We start from the raw sequence: 25,248 nt of genomic DNA, 5'->3' as shown, positions 1-25,248 counted from the left end.
TGATTTGACCTCTGCATCCTTAATTGCTTTTTTCTCTGTGTTGGCCTGGAAATGGATGTTGCTATTGTGTGAATTACTGCAATGGTGGAAAAAGAGCTCATGAGATCAGGTGTATAGTTTCTGTCAGGAAAATAGGTTTCTTAAATGGAAAGCAGTGTCTACCTGTCCATAACCAGAGTCTGGGTCAGTCTGAAAAACCCAAATGATAATTACCTCATTTTCTGCTTCTGAGCAGCTCAGTCCACTCGTACCATGTCCTGGGCTTGGAGCGAGGCCCAGCACCCACTGCTGTTCCGTGGGCTGGAGCACAGGGGCTTTGCCACTCTGCCTGCGGCGGAAGGAGCAGAAAGGAAAGAGCAGGAGCTTTTTTCCTCTGGAGTCTGAAGGTATGAGCTTGTGCGGAGTTGGCTCCACCGCAGGTGGGACTGCAGCCGTGGCACGTGGGTTGCTGCGCGCGTGTGCGTGTGCAAAAAGTGAAGGGGCTCTGGCAGAGCCTACCTGTCTCCAGGCTGGCAGCCACTCCATAGCTCTGCAGGGCTTTCCTGCTCCGAGAGGCTCCTGTGGCTCCCTGGGGACCTGCTGTGTCAGCGGGTCCCCTTCCAGCCAGGGCAGGGGCAGCCCCGGGACACTGTGCAGCTCGCCTTGGATCTTGAGAAGTTGTTGTTCTGGGATGGTGTCTGACCACCTGGAGTCCTGGTCTGTATGTGAGTGGTGTGTCGAGAGCATGATGCTACTGCGTCTGCTGAGCTGACCGCGGTGTCACAGCGAGTGCAAACGGTGTAATAAGAGCAACGGCTACTGCCTGCTTGTTGGCCTTCAAGGACATGGTTCCTCATGTGTTTGGGAAGAGCAGTGATTGCTGCAGCAGGAGAAGGGCCAGGGCAGAGCTGCTCTCCCCCACCGGAACGGGAGCCCCCGGTACGGAACAGCTCCAGCCCGGTGCAGTGGGTGCCAGCAACGCGGCCCGCCTTCACGTTTGGCTTCTCACCTGGGCTTACAGGCTCCGACAGTTTTCCTTTCCAAGCTGTTCTTGGAAGAGCCGGTGACAGCAACAGGGAAAATTGTGCTCCTGAACGTGAACAAAGAAAAGGACTTATTTTCCCAACACTGCCTTCAGCACCTTCTCCTGGGTAAGGACCTCCAACAGCTCCGTGCACCTCAACCATCAGCAAATTTCCTTGGCAAATACTGGCCGTTTTAAAGTGGAATAAAGCAATTAGCCTCCAAGAAAGGCATGCCCTTGTGTTTTAAAGGCTCGTGAACTGATGAGTGAAGCTGAATTTTTGGCACACAAAGATCTCTCATCTTTGGAGACAGCTGCTGCAGTGAAGCTGTGAGTTTGTAAAGGTGAGGTCAAGTCCAGTGCCACCTCGTACTGTCTGTGAGTGAATGAGCCTTTGGCCTTGGAAAACGTCTCCCCTGTTCTTCAAGGCTAAGTCTACCTCTGTGCTACCTAAACTAGTTAACGATAGAAGTAACACTGCTTGTGTAATTAGCCCGTTAATACCCTAAAGGAATCAACATGCTAATTACCCGACACGATGAGATTAGCAAGGTGCTTTATAAGAATTCAAATATAAGAATTCAAAATACTGGGATCAGCAGTGAAATACCAAGTCCCCTTAGCACACCTGCTCATTTTACCATCTTGACGTGGATTGTTTCTGAAGAACTGGTATGCCTGTGGTACTTCCTCACTGTTAATTTGTCCTGTGATTAATTGATGACCTTTAAGACTTCTTGGTTTTAGTTACTTGGTATCATCTCCCTGGATTAGGCTTCATCTTCTTTCATTCTTGAAAAAAAGAATGAAAATAAAAAGAAGGAAAAAAAAAAAGCTATATAAAAAATACAGGAAGTGTTTGGTTTGGGGTACTTTTATGTGATTTTATCGCAATATTTGTTTTCTTTAGGATCATAAATCATAGCAGGACGTGTAGCATAGCCATGCTAGCTACACTTGCGATCCATTGCCTTGTAGGAGAACTCGTTAATAACTCTGGCAGGCTGTGTACTAGTTGGAGATGGATGGCTTGAAATTCTTCACCGCATCCTCAGGAGGTGGCCTTTCCAAATAACGCCAGCCTGGCCTCTTGACAGGGGCAGGTCCTCAGCGGCACGTTACTGTGGCCGATGGCATCACCCCGGGTAACTGATGGTGACAAGCAGGAGAGATGCAGCTGTCCTAAGGGAAAGACGTACCCCAATTTTTAACTGTAGTTTGAAGGTAGAGTTAAAATGCTCTGAATTGCTGTGTAATTTTTTTTTTTAGCGCAATTATTTGGAGAAATGATTGGGACATTTGAAGGTTTGCTGTTACCAACAGATAATTTGCTGTTATTCCCAGATAATTTGCTGTGGAGAAGCATCTCTGCCCATAAACTGCACGTCAGAGCTGTCGGAAGGTATAAAGCGAGATGTAACCTGTGTAGCTTTATTTTGGGACTGCGCTGGCAGGTGGCACCTGCGTCACTCAGAGCAAGGTCCCGAACCGGTGCAGTAGCTGGGAACCAGCCTTTGCAGAGTGTGGAGATCGTGGAGATACCGAGTAGCATGTTAAAATAATACTAATTAGTCACAGGATGTGTCATAATAGGAAACGCACAGCCTTGACACGGATGCCTGGCTAAAAGCGAGGTCGAGTGCTCGGTGTCCTGTCTGCCTGGAAAGGTGCGCGCTGCTGTGGTGCTGCCGCCGCTGGGATCCTGCACCGGCTTTGTGCCGGTGTCCGGCAGCCCTGCGGTGCTGGTGCTGCTGGCAGGGCAGCGGTGGCAGCGCTCGGCTCCGTGCCAGTCTCACAACTCCGTGCCAGGCTCCGCTCCCGCTTTGAACTTGCTCTCACTGCACAAGCCCCGGTGGATTTGGAGCCCCTGCAGACATCTGTTCTTAGAAATCCTTCTCTTTCCTGAGGAGATTTTTTAATCCTTAATATTCTAGCCAGTGCCAGTGGCTATCCTGGCTTCAGCTTGCACAGACTTTTTGTTCAACTTTCTAACGAGCCGAGGAAGGGCTTCAATTTGCAGAACGCAAAGTGCTTTTGCTCCTGTCCAGCGGGAGTGTGCAACCTTTCCCAGGATCAGGCCCATCATTAGTTTGCTGCTGTCTGCGATCTTTTGTTCCAGGAGACTGGGCTAATCCCAAGGACGGGGTTTTGGCTTCATGTTGCTCCCTTGGTTGCTTTCCTGGACTTCTAACAAGGGGCTGTAGTGATAATTACGGCAAATCATTTCTATATAAATATCCTGCAGACAGCCTGTACGTGTGTGATTCCTGTCTCTGAGCCAAGAGGGCTACCGACCAGCGCTGGAATGGTGCTTTTGGAGGAGGGCTGGTGGAGATGCTGCTCATTCATTTACCCAGGTGTGGGCTGCTTGGCTGCTTTCATCGTTTCACAATTCCCAGTCAGAGCTTTCGGTGTTTCTTTACACAATGTAATTCTACTTCAAGGCCAGGTTGGATGGGTCTTTGAGCAACCTGATCTAGGGTAAAGTGTCCCTGCTAGTGGCAGGGGGATGGAACGAGATGATCTTTCAGTTCCCTTCCAACCCAAACCATTCTATGATTCTTCTTCAACTCTTCTTGCTAAATACCCTGAGAACTGTGGATTTGTGTCCTGTTTATTTGAATTGTATTTTAATCTGTAGCACAGCTTATCTTACTGCTTCCAGACTCCTGATTTGGTCTCTCTAATGTTTTTGAGGTGCTGAGTTAAATGCCAAAAATGCTGGTGTCCGGTGTGCTGTGTGAGCGGGCACGGGCAGGACGTTTGGCTTTCTGCAGGTAGGGCTCTGGGTGACGAGCGATGCTTTCGCCTTGACCAGTCTCTGTTTCTGCTCTCCCCAGTGTACGGGCACAATGTGAAGAGCAGCAATGACTTCATTGGGAGGATCGTGATCGGGCAGTACTCGACGGGGGCCCCCGAGTCCAACCACTGGCGCCGGATGCTTGACGCGCACCGGACGGCTGTGGAGCAGTGGCACAGCCTGCGGTCCCGGGAGGAGTGCGACCGCGTCTCTCCGGCATCCCTGGAGGTAACGTGAGGTGAGGGACGTGGAGCAGCCAGACCAAGCAGGCGGACGAGGAAAAAAAACAAACCACCGACTGAAACACCCCACCTCACACCCTACGTGCACCCCAGAGCAGCTCCGTTGGATTGAAGCAGCTGCCAGCACCCAACTGGCCATGCTGGCCGCTGTGAACTATGTCCTGCCGGGTCCCGGCTGTTTCCCTGGGGCCACTGGCGGCTTGGCGGGCCGGACCTCTCGCTGTGCGCGCCCAGCACCGCTCAGCTGTCTTGTGTCCTGCGCAGCGGAGCGCGTGGCTGGGCAGCGTGGGACGTGCATGGCGGTGCCGTGGGAAGTGCTGAACAGGTGGAAGAGTTGGGGGTTGCCTCCGCTGTCCTTCCAGTCCAAATCCATTGCTCATCCTCTCGGAGATCCAAGTACCCGTGTGCTCTCCTTGGTGAATGTGGTAATTAGGCTAGAATATTTTTTTCAATGGTAGATAGACCCTGTGGTGAAATCGATTCTAACTCCAGTTTTGTCCTTGTACTAGTGTTAACAGAATTCAGCTCCTGTTAGTACGTGCGCGTGCATTTGTGTGCTGGGGCACGTGCGTGTGCGCGGGGCCCCTCATCAGGCGGATCCGGTGTCACGTCAGCGGGGAGACCTGCCACTCTCGATAGCAGTCTGTGTGCGTCCAGTAGATACCGTGATGATATAGCGAAGTAAACGTTTCCCATAAGGTTCGTACTGGGAAAGCCAGCTCACCTCTCTTCAAACCTGTGTTGCGCAACAGAAACCTGCTGCGGGGACTTCTGCAACTAAAATGACCCAAACCACACAATTTTAATTCTCTCACAGACTGCAGTGGCTCTTTGTGTGTCGTGTGTGTTAACCCAGGTAGTTTGCCAGGTCACCGAGTGAACTTAGCTACGGTCCAGCTGTCCTGTTGGTTGCTTCTGTACATTTTATTTTTTCACAGCATATTGTCTGGTATGATGCAGATTGTATATTTATTGAAAATAAAATTCTATTTAGTTGTGCCACGTAGACTGGGGTGATACTTGTTAGCAGAATTCAGCTTTGTGTTGAGTTCCGTCGGTTAAGTTTGTGGCACAAGGAAAGACAGAATGTTGGCATTTACCCCCTTGTTACTCACTGCAGATGAGCCAGGAGGAATTTCAGAGTAACTGGGGCCCTGTGGATGGAGATCAGTCAGGAGGGTGAGCCGAGGGTGTTGGTCTGGCTGTGTGTGCGTCCCATCCAGAAGACTCCCAACGTGCTGGGGGTTGGACGTGTCAAAGTGTCTGCACTGGTCTCTGGGTGTTGGTTCTTTGCAGGAGTGGGGCCCAAATTATTATTATTTTTTATTGTTCTGTTTATCAACATTGAGACTGCATAAAAATCTGTATCTTGTTTACAGCCTGTTCAAGAAATCAAACAAGAAGGACATCGCCCTGAGGAGAGCTGGGCCTGGCCAGTGACTTTATTGTCTTTCCATGTCTTTGTTGTGGAGAAGGAAAGATCCGTCCTGTCCTCAGCGGTGTCTGTCTGAGTTGGGCTGGAAAGCCTCGGGGTGTCTGGGATGGGTTGGCTCTGCTGCCGCATCAGTGCTGCCATGATGGAACAGAGAAGGTGGGGAAGGGCCCTGGGCCGCGGCTGTGTCCTGCTCCTGAGGTCACCTGTGAAACGGCCGGGCAGCAGCCTGCAGCCCCCGTGGTAGCCTGGCCCCATGTCCCGCTCTCCCTCCATGCACCCCGTGGAGTGGAGCCTTCCCGCAGCCACGCTGGTCCTGGGCATCCCCATCAGCTGCCTGGCAGAGGACAACCAGCGTGCTATCCGTCTGTCCTGGCACAGAGCTAAGTCCAGTTTGACTGGAAGCAGGAGAATGGCCTTGAGCAAAAGGAAGGTGTTTGGGGCAGGGACTCGGGGCTGGGTGCTGCGGGAACCGCTGCCTTCACTTGTGGCCACTTCGGAATCCAGGGGTGAGAGTGGAGCTTGTGCAGAGCGGGCGGGTAGAGGGTCGGGCAGCGGTCATCTCCCACCCCTCTGTTCAGCACGTGCAGCCCAGAAGGAGCTCCCCTTACCTCCTGTGCTTTTCATATTTTGATTTTTAGAAAGAAAGCGATACATACATACGCCTGTTTCGCCTCCATTTGTTGTTTGGCTGCTACAGTTAGGGACAGGTGAGTCTTGCAAAAAAAAAGCTTAGTGCTTGTTTGGGCAGATGTTAATGTGTTGGTCAATAGTCCTTGCTGTGGTCCAGGGTGTTAGTGCTCCAGCGTGAAGGTCCGTGATACCAGCATCCCTGCAGCACGCCTTCAGACTGGGACCTGCTCCAGTTTGCATTGTCAGGGGTGTTTTGTTCCTGTCTGCGCTCGGAACATCCCTGTGCGTGTTCTCCATGCAACAGCTGAGTCTGATGTGGTGACCCTGCCATCGTGGAGGAGGGAATGTGACAAATACAAGGAGGCTACAAGAGATGTTGTCCTCCCTTTGCATCCAGAAGCCATCTTTCAGCGACTGGGGGAGAGGGACAGTGTGGATACCCTGCTCCCGGGCAAAGCACAGCACCGCCTTGGGTAGAGGATGGCGAGAAGGGCCCCAGGGACCTTGTTGCTGAACCATCGCCCAATTGCTGTGGCTGGAGGTGAACACAGGTAGGAGCTTACCTTGTTGGTGTGGTCGTGCACGCCGTCCCCTCGTGAACGCCTTCGCTTCTCACTGACCACTGCACGTAGCTCCCTGCCATTCTCCAGCACAGCTGCTCCATGTTGACAGCACAAAGCAATGGGGACAGTGGTTGCCATGGGCTGTCCATGGGCATCTTTTTTCTGAGCATGTCGTGGATGGTGCGTTTCAATTCTAACCTGCCTCTCTGCAAGGTGAAAATCCTCCTCAGTCTCACAGAGAGGTCGATAGAGAATCTCTGCTCTCTGGTTTCCTCCTGGTTTGTCTCATCAATAAATCATGGCAGAGAGGGAGCCCATGGGGTGTCCTGGGCAAACACACGCTGTAGGAGGCTGATCTCTTCCCGAAACTCAAAAAGGCTCAGTGGAGGGGCAGTGGTTTCAGCAGTCACTGCCATTGACATTAATATCCATGTGGGGTCTATGGGCAGCAGCACGAGCTCTGGGCACCCGCGGAAGCTGACCTGACACCTGCCACATGCTTTGTCAAGCACCGGGGATGAAACATGAACTGGAGGCACTCTTGCCCATAGGCTGTCCTTGGAGCCATGGGGTCTCTGTTTCACAAGGAGGGGGGCGTTGTGTGCGTATGCTGCCAAAAATTGGTGACGAAAAGTCAATAAAAGCAGGATTGAAGCACAGTGAGGAGTGCCTGACTGGGAGGGCAATCAGAAACAGCGTGGGGAGGGAGAGGAGCGAAGGGCTGGAGAAACGACGTGGCTGTGCTCCTGGGGCTGTGTCCAGCAGGTAAAACACATCTTGTGGTCTGTGAAATCAAGAGGTATCCCTGAGCGCAGCTGCAGCTCCGTGCATGACGTGCGTGTGCTTCCCCAGCGCTGGGAGCAAGGCTGGTGCCCAGCTGCTGTGCTGGGCACGGAGCCCATGGGCGGCTTGGTGCTCCCACCTGTGCTCGAGCAGGGAGATGCTGCTGTGGTGGGTCTGTTGTTAGAAACAGGATTAAAGTTATTGTGGATCTCTGCTCTCTCTTTGAGCATAAACATTTGTGCTTTGGGAATAGGTGAGTATGCTCAGAGAGTTTTGTTCCGTAGTTTGCTGATGACTGCTTGTAACACTGGCTTTATTTGGGGATGGCACGCAGTTAAGAAGGAAGAAGGCACGCCTTGGCTTCTAATACTCTCTAAATTCCTTTATTTTTAGTGGTCTGATATATCAGTAGGCTTTTCCTTGAGCCATATAGGTTCAGATCAATGTATGGAACTGCAAAAGAGGCAGGGAGTTTTCTTGAAAGGTTTTATTTAATGCAAAGAAAATGTAGTATATGAAAGTGGGTTGGATGAGTTACTGTCTCTGGAGTAAGTCTGAATGCTTTACTATACTGAAAGCTTTATGTCACCCCAAATTGTTTCTACTTGAATCTTGCCTGTAAAAATGGGTCATCCCAACTGAAGTCCCAGAAAAAGCTGAAAGTTTTTATCTGTAGCTAAGAATAAAAAGGGAATAGTGCTGAGTGTGTTCCTAAGCAGTTCATTTAATGGTGATTTAGGGTATAAATTGGAAATGGAGCAGGATTAGTATTTGTGCCTATACTGTTCCCCTTACTAGTGCAACAGCTAGGAAAACACTTTCTACAATATTTTTAAAAATCTGAAGTTTATTTAAAGAAAAAAATTGATCATAGGAGACACGTTAGATAATTCTGACCGTTAGTAATATTGACTGCTGCCTGATGCTGAAGGTTTTCTGCCGTAACAAGACTGCATGGACCTGGCATGAACCTGGCAGACAGGCATAGTGTGAGTTCCTGACACAGCCTTGGACCTCCTGGCACAGCTGGTGCTTTCTCCTTCCAGGCTGTTTCAGTGAGTCAAAGCGTTCCCTTTCCCTACTTTAAAGGGAAAAAAAAAAAAAAAAAAAAGCAAAGAAAAAAGTAAAAGAAAGCAAGCACAAAACGGGACCGTGCTGGGTTAAACCCCACGGTACAGGCTGCCCCAAGCCGAGCACAAGGCAGGGCTCCCTGCAGCCCTGGGGACCCTCGCCCCCCGCCTCGCAGCCCGCCTGCCTCCAGGGTCCGTGCTGCCCCGGCCGCAGCTCCCCGCGTTGGCACAGCCTTCGCCGCCCGGCTCCCGGCCCTATCTCGTGTCCGAGGGGCTGCCAGCCCCGCACAGCCCGCGCAAGGGGCACGTTTTTCGGGCGCCCCGAGGTGCAGGGCAGCCCCCAGCTCCGCTGCCGCCCGCTGCATCCCCGCGGGACCGGGCAGCGCCGAGCCGGGCACACAAAACACCGCCTCGGGAAGCGAGTGGGGGTGGATAAGGGATTTCCTCGCCCGCCTGCAGCCTCTGGGAGCAGACGGGCACCCCCGAGGCAGGCCGCGGGCAAAGCTCCGGGCGCGGGTCCCTCGGCGTGGGATGCGACGAGCGCGCCCGGGCTCAGCCGGCGGCGGGCGGGGGGAGGCGTGTGCCGCTGGGAGAGCCGCTGCTTTTGGGGGAGGGAGCAGCACGGCGCCTATATCCACCTCCGCGCCGGCAGCCTCTGCCACACAGGCGGGCGGTGGCGGAGCGAGCCGTGACCCCGGGCACCGGCCGCCGGCGGAGCGCCCCGGCCTGCCTCCGCGGTGATGGGCGCTGGGTGGGCCGTGTGCGCGCTCCTCTCCGCTGCCTTGCTGGCCGCCCAGGCTTTCCCCCAGACCAACATAAAGATCAGCCAAGGTGAGCGCGAGGCGTGGGTTGCGACCGGGGGTAAAGGGGGTAAAGCTCAAACCGCGGCGGCTTTCGGGAGAGTGGAGCGCGGGCCCGCTGTAGGGTCAGCAGCTGCCTGCCCCTTTCTCCGGCTGCTCTGCAGATCTCTTGACTTTCCGTGGAATCAACTTTCTTCTTCACTGGGGGGACATGCCAAGAGCAGCCCCAGTCTCTCCCCCCAGGGTACCGAAGCCACTCCTGGGCTGGCTTCATTTCTGCAGGTGAGTGGCTGCGCTGTGGCCTTCGGCGACGCGCACTCGCATGGCACCGTGCCGTGGGCCACCAGCTGTCCCTGCCGGAGTCTGGCGTGGGTGGCCGGGGCAGTGGGTGGAAACAGTTCTGTGGGTGACCGTGCATGAGCGGAGCAGGACTGCAGCCACACAGCCCATGGGCCAGGCAGGAAGGGCTGCCGTGGCTCCTCGTTTATTTAGTCACACTTACCGCATGTGAAAAGTGGCCACAAATAAGTGATTCCCCTTTATTCCTCCTTTTTTTTTTTTTTCCTGAGCTGTTGGTGACGGCGGCTGCTTTATGTCGCTTACGATTCTTGCAAACTTTTTAATGGACTGGTGTGAGCGAGAGTCGCTCTTGCGGGTTTCTTTGCACCCTGTTAGGTTTGTATGGGAATGTGAGCAGAAAGGGACTCACTCGTTCAGTGAGTTTGTAAGAAAAAGAATCAATACAAGCCCGACTTTCCTGCCAGATGCCTGATCTGTGGGAGCTTTGCCAAAACTGATTAAGGAGGAAAAAAAACCCCACAAGATAACTCCTATCTGTCAGTGTTGGCTGCAGAAGGGCGTCTGCTGGTGTCTGCGGTAGCCTCATGACTCCAACTGTACATGGCAGGAGATTTGAAGCTGTAAAACCAGCTTGGTTTTGTTACAGGATTTAGAAAAGCAAAGCCCTCTGTGCAAAGGGATGTCGCTTCCAACGTGGTTGACCTGGTGTTTAAAATTTTACTTGGAAATTTGTAACATACTTTAAAAAACACATCAGAGTATATTAAATATTGCCCAGTTATTAAATGAGCTTCATGTCCATCAGTGGATATCATCCCTGCCGGCTCCATCCGTCCCCTAGACACACAGACTGAAAACCCTCCCAGAATCTGCTTGATTTGAAGGTGGACTCTAAGTGGGAGGCTTTCATCTATTAATGAAAGACAAATATTGCAAATCACATGAAGGTGGGATTGTTTGTCCTAATGACTGTGGTGTCAGGGCTTAAGGACATACTCCTAAAGCCATGGGTGACCTGAGGCATCCCAGCAACATACAGTAGCACTGTCTTAGCTCCTGCTACATGCTCCTGCCCCCCAAATCCCTGTTTTAATGCTTGTTCTTTGGGTTTATTTGGTAAGGACATAGGCTGGCAGACAGGTCAAGGCTGTGGTGGGATGGGGGTCTGGCTCAGCCAGCACTTTGAACCCCCTGGCCTCGCTGCAGGCTGCTTCTGCTTAAGCCATCTTGGAGGGTCCTGGGCTCCCCTGTCCCAGCCCTGTTGTCTCATCCATCCCCTATAACTGCCTGCTGCTCTGGCAGCACCAACACAGGGTAAAGCTGTGGCACCAGCCCTCCCCATGGTGCCGAGCTGGTAAGAGGTGACTCAGTGTTGGTCAGCACCAGGATGCTCGTCCTGAGCCCCAGCTCTGACCACTGGCTGGGGAGCCCTTCCTGCCCCTCGCTCCTGGCATTGCAGCCCTTGGGTGCCAGCGGAGAGGCTCTGCCTGCAGCTCTGCCGTGGGAAGGACCCAGCCTTCCACATCACAGGGATCTCCTCAGCTCTTCTCTGTTGGCATCAACTTCAAACAAGCCTCTTGTGTATTGATGGACACCCTCCAAACCCAGCCACTTGCCAGGAGTCATCCTTGCATGGGCATCTCCTGCCAACCTGGTCCTAGTGCCAAGCTTTGCATCTCCAATCTGTGGATTGCTGGGGGTCAGACAGCATTGCACCTCGGGATGAAGCTGTTTCACAAAAATCCTGCTCTTCACCGGCTGAGTCAGTGGGAGTCACGCAGTTGGTATTTTATCTTTTCAGTAGCATCCTGGAATAAAAAAAAAAAGTGTGAAACTGACCGGGGTTTTCTCAGATGATTATTTCTAGCTGGAAAGTGGTCACTTGGGGAAGTGAAACTTTTTGGCTGAGCAGTGCCAGCTTCTGCAAGATTTGACAGGTGATTTCCCAGTGGTTCTGCAGCGGGTCTCAGCTAGTAAATAAATAAAAAAGTTCCAGTTTTCTTGGCACTGACACAAACCCAGAGAGCACAAAACTCTTCTTCAGACCCCAAATTCTTGTTTTGCAGCTTTTCTGAGTTAGAAACAGCTGACTGATAAAAATCTTATTGTCAACCAAGTTTGGACATTCATTTTGCTGGTTCTGTGTTAAAATATGGCGCTGACCTTAAAACTGCTGCACTGTAAATAAGCAAAGGAAGGAAAGATTCTTTCCATCATTTTTCACCGGGAATGTGGGGACAAAGGGATAAACTGACTTGGGGTCAGCAGGAGACCGCGTCCCATGGGCAGTGCTGTGCCACTCCTGCCCTCAGCAGAGGAGCTGGTGCTGCTGGGGGTGGTGTTTGCTGCAGTGCTTAAAAGTGAGGATCTGATTTAAATAGCCCCAAAATGCTTCCCCTGTCCCTTTTTAGATCAAAATGCCATCAGCAGCTGCTGGCTTGGGTGGTGAGGTTTTCCTACAGAGCCATGAGTGGCCTCATATACTTAGTCATACATCCGATTTCCTCCGGCCTTTCTGCTAAAAATAGCTCCCAAAGACCCCAGATAAAGCAGCATCCCCAGTTGTTCCTGCCTGTAAAACTGGGAGCAATAGTTCTCCTCCAAAAAGACAGCTAAAGCCTCTGATCCTGACCTAACAGAAAAGATGCTAATTAAATGCTGACCTCCCATATTTTCCTTTTCGGTATATTTAACCTTAAATTCCTTCAGGCACCTCTGGTTCGCTGAAGCTTATCAAATTAATGCTACCTAATGGGAAGCGGTACGGAATAACAAAGAAGGACTGTCTCCATCTCTGACTTGATTTCGGCTGCTCTGAACAAAATGAGGGTGATTTTCCAGGGTGCCAACAGACCCGGCTTGGAGCCGGGGCACTGGGACATCCGCTGCAATTAGCACTGGGGAGCGAAGGGCCCCATTTGCCTGGGATGCTGCTGGGTTAAGTCCTGTGGATTTTGCCACCATGCTGCTAGAGGTGGAGAGTTCGTCAAGGCATTTCACGGCCTCTGTAATAAAATCCCAGTTGCTGGTGGAGCCCGTCTGCCGCAGACCCCCAGGGTGCCAGCAGCAGGAGGGAGCAGCAGCCTAGAGTCGCTGCGAGCCGGGACCAGATCCCAGCCCTGTCCTGGATGGGGGAGACATGCCTCATCCGCAGTCTGGCGGTGAAGCTGAAGCCTCGTCCCATGGGTTTGACCCTCTGCCCTTGCTCTGCTTTGCTTTCAGTGGGGACAGGGACCCCTGGCCGGTGCCACATGGGGAGGAGGGCTTGGCTCCCAGGAAATCGCATCAGCTCTCAGCATTCCTGATCCTTCTGCTCTGTTGCTTTAATAGCAACAATTTGCAATTTTTTAGGGCTATTCTAAGCTTTTTCCAAACGCAGGGATGGCTGAGTGTGAACTGAGAGCTGAGCCCTGCATTGCCACTGAGCAGGCTGTGGCTTGGCGACCCTCCACCAAAGCCGTTCCTCTTGTTTCCAGCCCAGCATGCCTTATCTTTTTTCCCTCCGCAGCCCGTAACTAGCGCTGATGAGGGTGGGAGAGCCCTCACTGCTCTTGGTGGGTTTGTTGCTGTGGGGTGCAGAGCTGCTCCCAGCCATGGCTCCTCCGGAGGGCACGGCTGGGGGTGCCAAGGCAGGTCGATGGGTCGGCAGCTCTGTGGGGCTTGGCACGGCTTGGCACAGTGGGTGCTACTGACAGTTGGCTTGGCCTCTGCGCCTTGGTCAGGAGGAAAAAAAAGCTCTTTGCATTTGTGATTTGTCGCCTTCGAGGGACGTGTGACAGGAGGGACCTGAGCGTGGCTGGTGGGTGTTTGTAAAACGCTCTGAGATCCCCATGTGGAAAAAGCTGATGAAATATGAAATTATCACCTGGATCTGCCAGTGCCAGGGCGGAGAAGGATTCAGCTCCACGAGCGCTCCTGCGGCTGCTTTGAATTCACGTCGCCTCCCCTTTGCCCCATGCCGATGCTGCCCTCGGCGCTCCCCGCGCTGCCGCTGGCAGGGCTTTGCTCTCTCCACCCTGGGGGAAAACTATCCCCTCCAGTTACTGGCACCAGGAGCCCTGTAGCACCACCCTGACCTCTCCGGGCTTGAGCCTGTCACCTGTTTGGATAGTTTCATGGCATCTGATGTCTGCCATAACCCGCTGCTCCCCCCACCCTACCCGCATCCCCAGTTGCTCCGACAGGATCCCGTGGGGACGGGGGAACTGGTTCTGGGGGAGCTGGCGATTCCCCAAGGCTCAAAAAACAGCAGCTCGGAGAGTTCATCCTGTGCCGCGAGATTTGGGGTTCTGCGTGTGCTCGCAGTGGGTGATGCGTTGCGCGTTGTGCGCTGCGTCCTCCCCGCGCACCACGGGGAGCGTGACATGGAGGCGTCGGAGGGATGTGTTAACGCTGCTCCGGTGTGTTTACACAAGCAGCAACTGCAAAGGCTCCAGAAGCGTGTCCTGCCCCTCAAAACTGGCCTGTTTGGAGGTGGCTCCCCGGCTGGGCTGACCGGTGGCGGGGCAGGGGAGCAGCCGCGGCCCCCAGTCCGTGTCTGGTGGCAGGAGGTGGATACACTGGCGCTGCTCCTGGCGGCACGCACGCCTCGCCCGGCTATTTCTGGGCCGAAACCCATCGCGTGCGTACGTGCACAGCTGCGTCCGGAGCCGGGGACGTGGTGAGAGGGTTTGCTCGGAGGGAGGAGGCACAAGCTGCCCTTGCAGGAGGGCAGAGTGTGGCCGCGGCCCTGCAGCCCCTGGCTGTCGGCTCCCATCCCAGCACGGAGGCGCGGTAGTGCCTGACGGAGGCGAGAGGAGCCCTTATCTTGGTTTCCCCAGTAGCAAAGGTCAGGGCCTTTATTTTAAGCACTGTCTGCCTAAAATAATGTTAAACTGGCTTGAGAAGTCCCTCCTGATTTAAGCAGATACTAAGACCAAGAAACCAAGGACTTTCTGCAAGGGCGTGTGGTGATAGGACAAGGGGCAATGGATTTAAAACTGAAAGAGGGCAGATTTAAATTGCATGTCAGGAAGAAATCGTTCACTCTGAGGGTGGTGAGGCACTGGAACAGGTTGCCCAGAGAAGCTGTGGCTGCCCCATCCCTGGAAGTGTTCAAGGCCAGGCTGGATGAAGCTTTGAGCAACCTGGTGTAGTGGAGGGTGTCCCTGCCCATGGCAGGGGGGTTGGAACTAGATAATCTTTGAGGTCCCTTCCAACCCAAACCATTGTATAATTCTGTGAATCACAGAATGCATTTTGGCTTTTGCGTGGCTTCTGCAACAGCTGGTTTTTCCATGCATGTGTTTGGTGGTTATTTGCCTGGGGGAGATGGGGGTAGCAGGGCTGGGCACTGCTGCCTCCACTGCCTGCTCAGCTGCCCAGCCACACTGCTCTGCCATCAGCTGCTGGATGTCCTCTGCTCTGCCCCCAGCTATGCCAGAGCCTGTCCATGCCTACTCCTGCCCACTCTTCTGGACTGAGTACGAAGGCCATTGCTACCGGTACTTCCCCATCAACAAAACCTGGGCTGAAGCTGACCTCTATTGCGCCGAGTTTTCCATTGGCATCAGATCAGCCAAACTGGCCTCCATCCACAGGTGAGAAGTGCAGAAACTTGTCATCCCACCCTGGCATGGCCTGAGGAAGAAGGAAAATGGGAATGAAGTCCCATTCCCACAGCACAACCAGCTGCATGCTCGTGCCCCAGCCTAGATATCGCTCTGCAGCAGCGTCCGGGGCAGGTCAGATGCACTGGGCACAAAAAGCGATGGAAAAAAATGCCTTTTCCTGGGCTGGCAGGAAAACTGCCATAATATTCCCCAAATTCCCCCAAACTGCATTTTTTACTCTTGAAAAAGAGATAGAAATACAATATGGTTATACAGGGTTTCCCCTCCCTGCTCCCTCTCCCCAGCTCTCACCCACACTACATGCCTCTCGCACAGACCTGGGAAAGTAATTGACAGCAATTAGACGAGGGGGACCCGTCTGGCCATGCCGTAGGGCAGATGCTTAGGGACATGCCTGACCATTTGCCTGATGCGCCCCCTCCGCGGCTCCGTGTTGCTCTCTTTTGCCAGCTGGGAAGAAAACGTCTTCGTGTACGACCTGGTGAACAGCCGCGTGCCAGGCATCCCCACCGACATCTGGACGGGGCTCAACGACCTGCGGCAGGTGAGAGCTCCCCGTAATCATGTGGAAAACTGCTTTGAAAAATTCCCTTCCCTGCATTTTCCCCCTGGAAAGCCATTTGGTTTTCTTCTTCACTCCTTATAGCCCCATTAATTGGATGATGGTGTAGGGTCTGTTGTGTGGCACATGAGGGAAAGTTATCATTTCATCCCCTTCAGGGTGCTTTTAAAAGAAAAGTGTTACTAGAATTAATAGATCAATAATCACTATTTTTTCACGTCATATTTTATTAATGGATTAATAGAAGGAGAATTGTATTGCGGGTCCAAGAAGAGCAAATAAGCTGAAAATGTCTCCAACGTCAAAAACCACCCAGTTTCATTGCTTTCTTGTGATATTCTGCAACTTTTCAGAGCTGAGATGTTGGAAATATATAGTCTAATATGTAACAAAGAAAAATTGAGACCATCAGGAGAACAGTCCCATGCCAGCAAATCTTTTGTAGATATTGGGAAGAGAATGGAAAAGAAAAAGGATAAGGAACGCAGAATTGGATGGGTGTGTTAAAAAATATATGCGTTTAATTTCTGGGCCTCCCCTGGTGCATATGCTCTGGATTCTGGGGCTTTCCAGGGTAAGTTTTCAGTTGTACAACCCAAATGTGCTGTTTGGCCTTTGCTGAGTGGTGACAGTGTCCCCGTGTCCCTGGGCTGTGTGGCACCGGGGATGGGGACAGGGACGGGGTCTGCACAGGAGCGGCACCCACCCCGCAAGCACGGCTCTGCGATCGCTGTCTTTCTCCGCTCGCCTGTGCCAGGAGGGTCACTTCGAGTGGACGGACGGCTCCTCCTTCGACTACCACTACTGGGACGGCAGTCAGCCCGACGACGGGATCCACTCCATCCCGGAGGAGGAGGACTGCGTGCAGATCTGGTACAGGCACAGCAGCGGTGAGTGCCACGCCACGAGACCAGGGCACCTGAAGTCTTATTTGCATGCCAATAAATTCAATCCACTGCGGCTCATGCATTTCTGAAGAGGCTGCTGGCGGGCTGAGGATTTGCATTTTAGTTTTTCATTATGATTTTCTTTCTTCTTTGCAGAGAAGGGATGTGTATCCCCTTTTGCCACTTACATACACCCACGCTCGCTTTCCCTCTGCTCACAGCCCATCTCCCTCTCCCATAGCAGTGTCAGGTGGGGACCATCATCCACTTTGAAGAATTACCAAATTTAGCCAAAGATCAAATCTTCCCATTTCCCCTCTGACACGCAGCTCGTAGAAACACCTCTCGGTTTGCCAGCTTTTTCCTCCCTCGCCCAGGCCGGGGCATCTCGCTGAAGTGGGGCAAGACCCTGCTTGTGCAAAAATCCCACTTCACACCCTCCTTGCCAGTGAGACCAGTCAGATGTATTCAGGCCCCCTGGACATACCTATACCCTTGTCCACATGCGACCTGGTGATATTTTGATGTTTTCTTCACTCTGAGAGTGGTGAGGCACTGGAACAGGTTGCCTAGAGAAGTTGTGGCTGCCCCATACCTGGAAGTGTTCAAGGCCAGGTTGGATGAGGCTTTGAGTAACCTGATGTAGTGGAGGGTGTCCCTGCCCATGGCAGTGGGGTTGGAACTAGATGATCTTTGAGGTCCCTTCCAACACAAGCATTCTGTGATTTTATGATATTTTGTGCGGTATGCGGCTGTGTTTACAGCTTCCTCCCTGCTCCCATGTTCAAGCTGGGGCCAGGCGTCCCCGCCAGCATGCCCAGGACAGGGATGGGGATGCTGGGAGGGGATATGGCTGGGAACAGCCCAAATGGAAGCACATCTAGGGAAAGCCTCCTGCAATGGCAGGAGGTCCGCATCCCAAGGGCGGTGCATGGTTACCCCCTTGCACCTTTTTTGGAATAACACCACATTTTTCTGGGGGATAGCACTGCGCTCCTGGAACGACAACGCCTGCGGCAGAGCCTTCCCCTTCGTCTGCAAGATCCCCTCGCTGGCCCTGGACTGAAGCTGCCGGCACTGCCTGTGCCCCCCTCGTTTTGGGTCACCTCTCCAGTCATGCCAGGGAAGAACGGCCAGGACGTGGCATGGGCGGTGAGAGCCACAGAGCTGCTCGGCCTCCCCTGCCAGACCCTGGCTGCAAAATCTGTCCTGGGAGTGCCATGGGGATGAATCCAGCACTCACCCTCCCCACGGGCAAATGGCGCTGGGAGCTGTTAAACAGTGAAACAGCCCCCCAAGCCTGAGCCCGGCTTTGGGTTTCAGATCAACTACCACAGCATATGAGAGGAAACCCATGATTTTATCAACACACCGGACCGTTAGCACCAGAAAATAGCCACGTGTAGGAAATGATTTTGCCCGTTGGTCCACGAAGAGTGATGGAAAAGTGTGATTTTCTGTTAAGTTATGCAAAACGCCTCTTGTGCGCGTTGGTTTTCTTTCTGCTACAATAAATGGCAAACAGCAGGTGGAGGCTCCTCCGTCTTTCCGGCACTCGAGTCGCAGCAGCTCTCTGGGGCTGGGAGTCTCATGCAGAAGGAGCTGTTGTACCCCAATCTGCTCTGTGTTAAAAAGGTGCACTGCGGGGAGAGCAGGCACCTCCGAAAGTTTGTTTTATTGACCCTGGCTGGTTTTGGGGTCCCTGGGGCAGACCGTCAGCACACCCCCCACTCACCTGACTCCCATCGGCCGCTCGTATCATGGCATGGAGTGTTGGGGCTGTGCAGCACAGCAGGTGAGCAGGATTTAGCCCTGGCTGCTTTGGGCTGAGCGAGCTACGAGGAAGGTGGGTGAAGGGCTGATGTGCACCAGCTGAGGGTCATCTGCCCCTTAAAACCTCTCCCGGGTGGGGAAGAGCCTACACCTCTCTGTGCAGCCCTGTTTCCTGATAGCTGTTGCTGCTGTCCCATTTTGTGCTGGTACCACAGAGGTACTTTTATCTACCAGGTAATACTTTTTGGGAGGTGTGTGTTGTGGCAGCCCCGGTGTGCCTCATTTGGGAAGCTTAGTGGGAGATGGGACCCTCCTCCACAGCCGTTGGTTGAAATACATCTCTGCTTGGAGAGAAACTGCACAACTTGGTGAGTGTAAGGCTGGTGGTGGGAGGGAATGTATGTGCGTTGGAGCAGGTTTGTAAAATAAGGAACTACTGTGGTTTTATATTTTATATTAGAAGTATTTTAAATACTAAAATATATAAATGGATAATACAAATAAATAAAAATATCTTAATGAATTTTATACATACATATATACATGCACACACTATCCATGTGTTTATATGGAAAGTAAGCAAGTTGTGTAATTTTCAGTCCTTGGCAGGGAACAGTGTTGACTGTGGTTTCTCGAAGCTTTTGCTTCATCTGAAAACAATAAATAACATATAGATGATAACAGTATGCAAAGAAACCAGCTGTAAAAAAAAAAAAAAAAAAAATTGGATCCAAGAAACTAATGAAATGTCGACCTGTAGGATCTGATCTGTGGCAGAAAAAGGGCTTGAGAAACCATTCTGATCGCTGCCCTGGACACCACTCATTGACGGGTCCTGTGCCTACTGCCAGCATGGCAGCAGGGTCTGGGATCTGTGGTCCCATCTCCATGGTGGAGATCAGCCACACCGCAGGGGACTGGAGCCCCGGCACACCCTACAGAGACCCTCTTGGGCTCAGCTGTGCCCAGAGCCCATCACTCGGACGGGGAGAGTGGTGGTGTTGGAGGGGCACCTGCCCCACTTGGTGATGCTGCCACACGGTGCCAAGCTCTGCTCCGGGCTGCCTCTCCCCAGTTTCTTCTCTCTGTTTCTCCCATGTCCCCCTTTTAGAGGAGCCAGGAGTTCATCACAGCTGGGGCTCAGTATGCCTCAAGCCAAAAAACTCTCTTTTTTTTCCCCTGCAAGTGGCATGGGATGTTTCCAAAGAAAGGTTATAACCTTTCCTTGGGAAAGTGTTTGAAGACTTGGGCCCCGCTGTGGCTGAAAATATTGCTAATGGGGAAACCTATGAAAGCTGTCGGCTCCAATTAACGTCTTCGTTTCCAGGTAAAAAGAACTGAACATGCGTGACCTGAAAGTCGGGACCGAAGTTAATAGGGGCTTTGTTTTGCAGCCCCTTCAGCCTTCTCCCCGGGCTCCGGGATCCTTGCTTAAAAAACAACCCTCTCTCCTCACTAGTGTCCTCTATTTCACAGTAATCAAATAAAATTCAGAAAACAACAGGAGTTTTCACCTCCCTAATGAACTTCTAGTGGATCTGGCAAGGTCAGTGCTCGGTGGAAGGTTGGACATGCCCTTTCCCTTGGCATGGATGATCCTGGGCTTTGAGTGGCTGGGAAGAACTATAGCTCTTCAGGCTCAACTTTTGTTTTATTTTTCTGTACTCTGTCCCATAACCCCGAACTCCCCTGTTATCTTGAATTTCTCTGTCCTGCCTCACCATATGGTGCAGGCAGTGGGAAATCTTGCCACAGCAGGACTCTCCCACACCTCTCCTGCACATCACTTGCAAGTGACTGATGCCAGAGGGTCCTTTTATGTCTCTGAGATTTTAAGAGCTGAACATCTTCCTTTGTAACGCATGAAAGTCAGGGTAAGCGTGAGCAGTGTGCAATGTAGCCTAGGAGTGAAAAATAATTGTCTCTTGGTGACAAATGTCTTCACCCTCCTCTACCCCATTTCATAGTCTGTAGAGACAATGTTGCCCCCAGCCCTGGGCAGAGATGGGCCCACTTGGACCGTTTGCCTTTTGATTCTTTTGGTTTTCCTATTATTATTATTCTCTATTTCCTGAAATACGCTGCTGGACGTCCAGGGAAGGGGCTGTGAAGACAGGCGCGGTGCTGTCAGCAGCTTGCTGGGGCGCGCGAGTGCTGCCAGGCGGGAGCAGCCTGCCCCGGGCACTGGCAGCCTGCAGATGATTTTCCTCCCCAGTTTCTAATCTCGACTGCTGGGATGGCTGGCTGGGCTGAGCTGTCCTTTCCTCTGTTAATTCGGTAAGTTTTTTTCCCCTGAACATTACTGGGAGGATAAGGCCCACACAGCTGAGTTGTGAGCTTTTTCTTGTGTACCTCCTTCCCCCCCACTTGGTTTCCCTTGGTTTTAATTGCCAGCCTAGCAGAGCTGCTCCTGCCCTGGGGCGAGGATGCTGCAGAGCAGGGAACAAAAATATCTCAGGGCCAAAAAAAAAAAAAGACTTCCAGCAGCTCAGTGAGTAAATTACAGACATCTACTGGCTGTGGCGGTTATGTCCATCATTAAAAAAAAACCCCACCCAAACCACAAAACCATATGATAAATGAGGTTACCTGTCTGTGTGATGGTGTTAGCACGAAACCCCCCAGCTTTGGAGCATCCCAAGCGCGTGCTGCAGGGACAGATGGAGTGACAGGGCACGAGGAAGGCGAGCAGGATTTGGTCCCATACTGCGTGGGTCCCAGCAGATATTGGCTTAACCGAGATGTTCCTCCTGTTCTGTGGTGGGGTTTTCCCATCCTATCTCACACCAGCTGCTGCCAGGGAATGAGTGGGATGGTGGGAGCCAGTGGGGCAAACCTGCTAGGAAACACATCTCCTGGGCACGGCTGAGCCCAGCTGCCCCTTGGGTGGCCAGGAGACTTGGCTGAGAAAGCCATCAAGAAAAGGGCCAGAGACATGATCAAAGGTGGATTTATCAACTGTGCAAGCTGGTGGCATGTGATGGCTTCTTAATTAATTGCAAAAACTGAGTCAAGCTTCAAGCAGGGCCAGTTCCTGCCAGCAAAGGCTTGTTGCTGCCAGGGACTCATCCAGCCTGAGGGTGCCCAGGCTGGGGCTGGCTCAGCACAGGGGCTGCCTCATACCAGCACCCATTTTGCTGTTGATTGCTCCTATTGATACCCCTAAAAGTCTCCTGTCCTTTGTGGCTGAGGATTTCCAGGCTTCCTACAAAAACTGCCTTGATGGGGAGCAGTGGTCCACAGGTCAGCAGCCTCATCCCCCTTTTGGCACCGGGCTCTGCGGCACGGCCACCTAAAAAGGGTGGTAAAGCTTTTTATTAACTGCTATTGCTTTGCAGGGGCTTGGTAACTTGGCTGGAAACTTTCATTCCTGGGTGCAAATGGTCAGAGACGCTGCTGATCAGACGTAAAGTGCAGATCTAATGATTCCTGCTGTGGTTTTGACTCATAAAACTGGTTGGTCTCAAAGGCCATGGAGCCAAAGAGAGAAACAAATCACAACTGGCACCACAAACATGAATCCTCTGGAGTCAGGGAGTGAGGGTGGAGCTTTTTTTGGCAAATAGCTGAAAGAGCTGATGCTCCTCAGCGGCACCTGGTTGCTGCTCCCGAATGAGGTCCCGGGTGCCATGCTCCTGCCATGCTGGCAAAATGTAGCTGTATTTGGGAATCTGCAAAAAAGGTCTAGTCCATCTCCTGGGGTTACCATGGCAACTAGATATTTGCTCATTTGTATTTCTTGAAAATTATACTGGGCTGTTGATTGCATCGTTTGTGAAGCTCTTTGTCAAGGGGCCGACAGATCGTTGTCTGTCAGGGCCATAGGGGAGTGACTGGTGCTGTTATTAAGCAGATTTCCCAATGAGAACTTTGCTGGAGTGTGATGTACATTACAACTGCGTCCCTCCTGCAGAAACCTGCTAACATAACTCCCTGCCTAGGGAGTGTGTGTTTGCCCTGCTCTGACATCCATGTGTACTCATGCATTTCCTTGGGATAACACAAAACCTGAGCAACCCGCTGGGGCAGACCCTGCAAAGGAGGGGACAGGGGACTGCTCACAGGAGCTTCCTTCTCGTGCCACCTCAGTGTGGAGGGGACTCGAATAAAATACCCCCCTTTGGTTGTGCTATGAAATCTGCTGGGCGTAGGAAGGTGAGGAGGTTTGACTTGAAGGTAGTTTGAGGAATTGCTGCCTTCCCGTGTGATGGGGAGAGGAGGTGGGAGCAGTGTGGCTGGAGGGGCCCCAGCAGCAGCCCCTGCCAGCTGCCATGGGAGGGCTGCGGTGCTGCTCCCGGGGGAATAACCATCATCCTCTGCTTCCAGAGCGCATGGAGACTTTGAGGTTTGGGAAAATGCCAGTTTATATTAAATGCTTCCTAATTTTTGGTATTGCAAAGCCAGCGCTTGCTGTGGAGCACTGGGAAAGGATGGTGCTGCAGGGCTGGCTGGAATTTTCAGAGGTGGCTGTAGCAGGTGATAGGGAAGGGTTCATTCTTTTTTTTTTTTTCTGTCCAGAAGACAAAATTAATTTGATTTGGATGCTGTTTAGACTCAATGGCCATGGGCTCCCAAAAGTCAATTGACACGATTCAGCAGCAGTTTAAGAGCTCAGCATTAATTGTTAAGTATTTGTTTAATGGTGAAAATCCACTTGCCACTAATTCCTCTTATCTCGTCAAGATAATTAAATTAGGAGGCAGGATATCATGGCAGGTCTGCAGATAGAAGTTGTTTTGTGCAGCTTGTCCATGTGAGGACGTAACACCTTTGTGGGCTCCTGGTCTGCTCATCGGTGCTGGCACTGGTGCCTGTGTGGAGCAGGGGGGCTGCTGGACCTCGTCTCCTCCATCATGGCCAACCTCCATCCTCCCAATGCCGGCCATGGGTTGCACCCAGCAGACACTGACCTTGAAGGTCACAGGCAGAGGGAGGGGAAGGAAACAGCAGCATTGAGGGTTAAAGTAATTAAATGTGATATTTCATCGGTGTGGAGAGCAAGTGCTTGCAGAAAAGGGCTGTGGCCTTTATTAATCTCCAAAGCATCATACAAAGTCACGGTCCCAAATAAATCCTGAATGCAAATGACAAATGTATTCATCTAATATGGATAGTTACTCTGAATTTAGCTGGGTTGGGAAAGTGATTATAACTTGGTAATAGCAGTAAGATTAACAGCTCTCATGAAATCTTAAATGCCAGCTTTGTAACCTGCCCTTTTATCTGTGTTGACTCCATTGAGCGACCTGCTGTAGCTGTTCGGGGGCTGTGTGTCACTTTGCATGCGATCCCTCTGAGCCCCGATGCACACCTGGCCTGATGGGCATTTCGGTGCTGTTTATTACCCCATGCCCCGTAACCGCACAGGTACACGGAGCCACTCCCGCTCTGGCAGTAACACAGGCAGGGAACTGAAAATCCTTGCGTGGATTTAGTGGGTTTGGGTGTATTCTGTATCTACAGTGAATTCATCCTTTGTTGCACGTTATCCTGGCCCCTGAGTGCTCCCTGCTGCAGGGATGTCCCTTGCAGGGACGACTGCCAGGGCAATAGCCATTGGGCTACCAAAGCATCCTGGCGCTGGTGGGTTTGTTCCCTTCAACCCTGCATCCCCCAGGAGGTGACTTTTGGGAAAGGACTGTTCAGCTTGTGGCTTTAGGTGGAGCAGGGTGAGGCAGTGGCAAAGGATGCTCGCAGTTTCTTCCACTCCTGTTTTTAGCATACAACCATACAAGGCACAAAATGCTGGTCAGAGTGAGGTTTTTAACTTTACAATGCCAGTGCAGGCTCTCACTACTCATGTTATCTGGCAGCTACAGCCACCGCATCCCCTCTCACGTTACTTTCTCCATTTTTCTGGTTTAAGCTGAGCAAACCCAAAAAAGCTGCTGTTTTGTTCAGACAACTCAGTGCAGTGAATGACCCATTTTTCTTCTTGGATGAGTCACGGATCCTCCTCTGAAAGATCTCATTATTAATATGCCATTTGGGGGATATGTCTGAATTTTCCAGCAGTGGCAGCGGCCTCGTCTGTGCTCACTGAGGGAATCTACACAATTAATGGCATGTGCCAAATGGCTGCACTCTAATGCAACAGATTTAGTATCTATGTATTTTTAAAGGATATATTGCTTTTTTAATGGGCATTTTTAGATATAACGTGCTTAACACTTTTTCCTTATTGGAAATTTTTTGAAATTCTTCTCACAAGCAAAGGAAGGAGATCCCTGCCCGGATGGTACCTCTCACAAAAGATTCATTCATAGATTCATAGATTTCTAGGTTGGAAAAGACCTTGGAGATCATAGAGTCCAACCATCCCTAATCCCCATTAAACCATATCCCCAAGTAGCTCATCCACCCTATTCTTAAACACATCCAGGGATGGGGACTCAACCACCTCCCTGGGCAGCCTATTCCAGTGGCTGACAACCCTTTCAGAGAAGAAATACTTCCTAACATCCAACCTGAATCTCCCCTGACTAAGCTTATACCCATTTCCTCTTGTTCTATCACCCAACACTAAAGTAAAGAGCCCTTCCCCTACCTTCCCACCATCTTTTCTCAAGTATTTGTAGGCCTCTTCTAAAGAGAAGCAGAGGAGGACAAGGGGGGCTATTTTTTATGTGCAGGATGGTCATAGAGTGGGGTTGCAGCTTAGAAAGAGAGTGACCATCACCTCTGTCTGGGCTGCCAGCGCAGTGCAACCCAAAGCCCTGCTCTTTGTCTTTCTCACAGACCTCATTAAGCTGTTGGAGAAAAAGAACCCTTGTGACAGATGCTCCCTA

General features: G+C 51.9%; 2 protein-coding genes across 2 annotated transcripts in view; both read left to right on the top strand.

Moving 5' to 3' along the window:
- SYT17 (synaptotagmin 17) overlaps positions 1 to 4,040 on the top strand; it is a 35,236-nt gene extending 31,196 nt beyond the window's left edge. Inside the window, exon 8 of the mRNA XM_086622365.1 lies at positions 3,844 to 4,040. Within this exon, the coding sequence (XP_086478491.1) occupies positions 3,844 to 4,040 (197 nt within the window). The remainder of the gene's footprint in view (positions 1 to 3,843) is intronic.
- Positions 4,041 to 9,266: 5,226 nt separating this feature from the next.
- Positions 9,267 to 17,753, top strand: CLEC19A (C-type lectin domain containing 19A). Its single transcript, XM_086622382.1, has 5 exons — positions 9,267 to 9,357; positions 15,040 to 15,205; positions 15,689 to 15,782; positions 16,558 to 16,690; positions 17,674 to 17,753. The coding sequence occupies exons 1-5, from the start codon at positions 9,267 to 9,269 to the stop codon at positions 17,751 to 17,753; spliced, it is 564 nt and encodes a 187-aa protein (XP_086478508.1).
- Positions 17,754 to 25,248: the final 7,495 nt, after the last annotated feature.

Source organism: Tauraco erythrolophus, chromosome 17, assembly GCF_009769465.1.
Source record: "Tauraco erythrolophus isolate bTauEry1 chromosome 17, bTauEry1.pri, whole genome shotgun sequence".
Classification (NCBI taxonomy): Eukaryota; Metazoa; Chordata; class Aves; order Musophagiformes; family Musophagidae; genus Tauraco; species Tauraco erythrolophus.
The sequence above is the reverse complement of the archived record's forward strand: the minus strand, read 5'-3'. Positions and strand labels throughout refer to the sequence as shown.